This window comes from Rhagoletis pomonella, unplaced genomic scaffold, assembly GCF_013731165.1.
Source record: "Rhagoletis pomonella isolate Grant_MI unplaced genomic scaffold, Rhpom_1.0 Rhpom_scaffold_00002, whole genome shotgun sequence".
Taxonomy (NCBI): Eukaryota; Metazoa; Arthropoda; class Insecta; order Diptera; family Tephritidae; genus Rhagoletis; species Rhagoletis pomonella.
The window spans coordinates 102,428,657-102,433,484 of NW_023458556.1; the positions used below are offsets into that span (position 1 = coordinate 102,428,657).

Sequence of the window (4,828 nt, forward strand, 5' to 3'; positions counted from 1 at the left end):
AATGAAGAAAAACACAGGAGCGGATTCAATGATGTCTTGAAGCGAGTCGGGAAATGGGACAAGTTTGTTCTATCCACTAACTTGTATAGGCGTATAGGAGGAATGCGAATATGTGCTGTATACAGGTCCCGCTGGGTTGTTGGCAAGAGTGATTTTCATTTGGCTCTCAAGACTGACATTATTATTGGTTCCCAAATTAACGAAGTCGTCTACATTGTAAATTGTAATTCCGACTTGTAACTGTCAACAGTGACGTGGGTCAAGACGGTTATGCTCTGACTGTTTGTGTGATAACAGGAGATACTTCGTTCGATTGTGCGCTCTTGTAAAGTATTGTGCCTGAATGGTTCAGTTCTGCGGCTCTTATTATCTTCTCCAACATCAGATAAAAGGGAAAGATCGTCTGGTGTCAAACGGCTCGGAGGTCCTTTCCAATTCTGACGGAGCTGGTGGTATTGCTCAACGTCATTTTACATAGCCGTATTAGTTTCGCGTGGATGCCAAATTTAGACATTGCGACATAAAGACAACTTCGTGCCATCGAATCCGACTTTGAATAGATGGTATGTGTCGATCCTATTCTCGCGAGTCTTTTCCCAGATTTCGCGTATTGTGAATACCTGGACTTTGGTGGATTTTCCAGGCCTAAAGCCACACTGATAAGGTCCAATCAATTCGTTGGCGGCTTCAGTCTTTCGCACAATACACTCGATAAGACCTTGTAACCTATGCTTAGAAGGCCGATCCCGCGGTAGTTGGCGCGTATGGAAGGGTCGCTTTTCTTGTGGATTGGGCAGAGCACACTTCAATTTCAGTCATCGGCCATGCGTTCATCTGACCATATTCTGCATAAGAGCTAATGCACGTACCTTGTCAGCTACTCTCCGCCATACTTGAACAGCTCGGCTGGCAGGTCGACAGCTTCACCAGCTTTGTTGTTTTTTAGCCGCATAATCGTTATTCGTACCTCGTCATAGACAGGCGGTGGGACACCGACTCCATTATAATCGACTGGGGGCTGGAACCTAGTACTTTCAGTGCTGCTGCAGTGGAAAATTGTTCTCTCCATAATATAAGTAAGTTTTGGACAACGGTCACCAGGCCGCCATGGTTGTTCCCACGGGGGGCTCTATGATAAAATTTTTCGAGCGTTTTCCCCCGTCGGCCATCACCTCGAGCTCTTCGCACTCGCCTCTTTCTTCTTATTGTGGCAAATACGTCTAGCTTCCCTCTTCAGTTCCCTTTAACTGTCCCACATGTTGCGTTGCGCCGATCGCAGCGTGGCCCTGTAGCCGACATTTTTTTCCCTTCAGCTTGTTTACAATCCTCATCGTACCAGTCGTTCTTTCGAGCTCGCAGAAACCCGACTACTTCTTCGACGGCGGTACTCGATGAGCGGGAAATGTGGTTATACTGATCGCGTATGTCGGTCTGTTGAAGAGTGCTCTCAGAGAGCAAGTGTGAGAGTCGATTGGCGAATAAATTGGTCGACTGTTGTGATTACAACTTTTCGACGTTAAGCCTTGGCTACAACAAGATAGTGTTCTGAATCGACATTTGGCCCTCTGAGTGTACGTACGCGTAAAAGCCTTCCGTCTTTCAAAACATGGGCTTGATGCATCTCTTTACGTTAGAACCTTGTACTAAATAATCCTATGTTTCGGGCACCGGCGAAGTCAATCCACCTTGGAATTGAAATCGTCAAGCACGATTTTGATATTGTGTCTGGGGCAGGGCTCGTATGTGCGCTCCAAGCGCTCATAGAAGAGATCCTTGGACGCCTTAATACGGATTATGGCTAGACGTTCGTCCACCGGGCTGAACACCAGTACTCGGCGACGGAGTCTCTCTCCCACCATGAATCCAACACCGAATTTGCGCTCTTCTCCGTGGAGTTTCTCGAGGACATCAATAAGCCGGCCAGAGGCACCTTCCCCATTAAGGGTCCGGATATTACAAGCGCATACCGTCAAATCATAGTCCTTTATACGTTTGCCGTGGTCGTCATCAAAAGAAGGGGGTCTCATCCGAGGCATGTTTTTCTTTTTCATTGGGCGGGGTTGTTTGGCCGCCCGCGAGGTTTTACGCCTTCTCGCTTTGACCCTTCTGCGAACGGTACCATCCTCCTGTTACACGTTTAGGTTTAACTTTCCATTTTCTGACAGTGATTTAATAAGAATTGGGTTTTCTTCAGGTATACAACGGGCTGCAGGTATACAACGACGACGGCTTAATTTAGCCAATGAACGGGAAAACTCTTCCGGCCTGTGAAACGAGGATTGTTGGCCATCCTATAACAGAAAACCGAATTCTGGGCCCTTCAGTTTACTTATAAGGACTTTTATTGGCTTACAGACACAGTCTCTCAAACATGTATAAAAAACAAAGAGCAGAGACAAACATTCATACAAAACTATAAATAAAAAATATAAAGAGAACATAAATGAGAGTAAGCTACTTTATCGTACATGAGCCATTATTTTTCAAGTCTCACGAATTTCGTAAAAAAATTATGTCATGTCTCCGATTCGTTTAAAAATTTTTATTACACGTATTCGAGTAATTTATTTTTATTTTTTTACTTCGGGGATATGATCTGCCAAACTTCTTGATTCTGACCATTCATGTACTTTTTCAAATCGTTATATCTCGGGTTCTGCTCATCGAAGAGACTTCATCTTAACGTCGTTTTAAAGCTAAAGAAACGGGCTTAACATTTCAATATATAAGATGGTCAAGCTAACTTAGCAATTAACAGTTGAACTTATTGAAGTTGGTTTGCATAGTGAAGACCAGTAAATTAGGGATTTAAAATTACACCATCGTAATCCTTGTTTAAAAAAAAGGGCGATATGTAAAAGAAAGCAAACCAAAATTTTTTGCCAGCATTGATAATAACTTTGTAATATCCATATCAAATGTATGTCATATGCATAAGTGACGCGTGCTTCAAATTTTCTTTTTCGTGTTTTTAATAGACCACCAGTTTAAAAAATACTGTTTTCAATCTCAAATAGATAGAAGTTAAAATAAAAAAATAGCCCATAATATAAAAATAAATTTACCTCGATTATCATTATTTGACGTTGAATCGTTAATAAGAGATGATCTGTCCATTGTCGAACGTCCCAACCACACCCAGTCGTGAACATTGGTTGTAGATTCCTTCGGGAAACGTAATTCCTTTGACAACATGTTGGGAGTGATGATAGCTTTGCTCAATTCTAAAGGACCAGTGTCAATGGCTCTTGGTCTGAATTTCGACGCATATACAACACATGAAATGACAAAAACGACGATCGCAAAGCAAAAAGCAGTAAGGAGGACATAAACTCCGATTTCCATGGACGACATGTTATTGCGGAAAGGATACCTGCTATTTCGGTAGTTTTTCAAGGATTGAGTGCTTCCATGATTCTGCCTTGTTTGCATCAAAACAGACTCGTCATTGTGATGTGCATATTTCATAGGAATACCTACTACGAAAACGTGTTTAATAATTTTAAAATAAAAACTTGAAAATAAATTTATTTACCAATGATATCAGCTAAATCCCCATTGTCGCGAAAGCTTTTTCTGTCCTTGCCAACAATTCCATCATTTTGAATAGATTCGAGTTTGTTACTGTTATCAAAATTATTGAAGTCAACCTCAACAGCCGCCAGGGAACTTATTAGGGGGGAAAAATTGGACTTCATATGTTTAGATGATGCCAAACTTCGTCGCATGCGGCAATCTTCGGACAAGAGCAAAGTTACACGCAACAAATCTCCATTTCCTTCCCCAACTGCGATGACACGCGGGTGATGCGATGCTAACATTGGAGCAAATGCAACGACTTCGGTGTCTAAACTCTCGACCAGCAGGAAATAATCTTCCACCGAGATGTCTCTGAAAAGTTGTGTTTTATGTTAAAATAAAAAAGATTATAATTTTATTTTGAGTTTTAGTACTTTTCTTTGTTTATTTGTAGAGAAACATGAAAAAGTGCAATATATCGAGGGATGTTTTTGAAAAAGCCCAGCGATAAATTTCTTTCATTACATATGTATATTTTTTTTCTGAGCTTATAATATATCATTTTTTTGCGTATACGCGGTATTGCACGCCAAGCGACGATAAGTTTATGTAATATATCCACCTGATATACTGTTTTCCACCACTCATGTTAGGAAGCTAGAGCGCGTGCAAAGGGCAGCCCTCGTTGGGATCAGCGGGGCGCTCCGAACCACCCCCACCTTAGCCCTAAACGCTATACTCAATGTCGCACCTGTCGACATTTCGGGCAAAGTAGCGGCGGTTCGCTCAGCCATTAGGCTCAAAAGCTCTGGGTTCTCTTTCAATCCAGCGCACGGACACTCGACAATTCTCGAAAGCTTCGACTTCGTGCCGAAAGAAATGGACCGGAGTCACCCGAGGCTGGCCCCTAAAGGATCCTTCTCCACGCACATCCCCTCAAGGGATGAATGGAAGAGGGGTAGTCTCTGGAGAAGAGGTCCAATAAACATCTTTACGGACGGATCGAAGCTGGAAGGGAGAGTTGGAGGAGGTGTCTACTGTCAGGAACTCTCAGTAGATCTTACTTTCAAACTGCTGGATCTCTGCAGCGTCTTTCAGGCAGAGGTGGCCGCTATAAAGGAGGCAGCCGATTGGCTACGCACCAATGTATTGTCAAAAAGGAGGGTAAATATATATACTGATAGCCAAGCGGCAATCAGGGCGCTGGGATCGCTAATGGTGTGTTCAAAACTGGTTGGGGAATGCCTGACCTCTCTCTCAACTGCCTCGGAGTACTTCCAGATCAAGCTGATTTGGGTCCCGGGGCACA

General features: G+C 43.0%; 1 protein-coding gene across 4 annotated transcripts in view; it reads right to left on the reverse strand.

The window, feature by feature from the left end:
- LOC118734272 (transmembrane protein 132C) overlaps positions 1–4,828 on the reverse strand; it is a 614,903-nt gene that overhangs the window by 191,528 nt on the left and 418,547 nt on the right. For 3 of the 4 annotated variants that reach the window (XM_036463984.1, XM_036463987.1, XM_036463986.1), the window contains 2 exons: positions 3,536–3,891; positions 3,066–3,479 (listed from right to left, as the gene is read on the reverse strand). In XM_036463984.1, coding sequence (XP_036319877.1) covers positions 3,066–3,479; positions 3,536–3,891 — 770 coding nt within the window. The remainder of the gene's footprint in view (positions 1–3,065; positions 3,480–3,535; positions 3,892–4,828) is intronic. The other variant, XM_036463985.1, reaches the window with a different exon arrangement.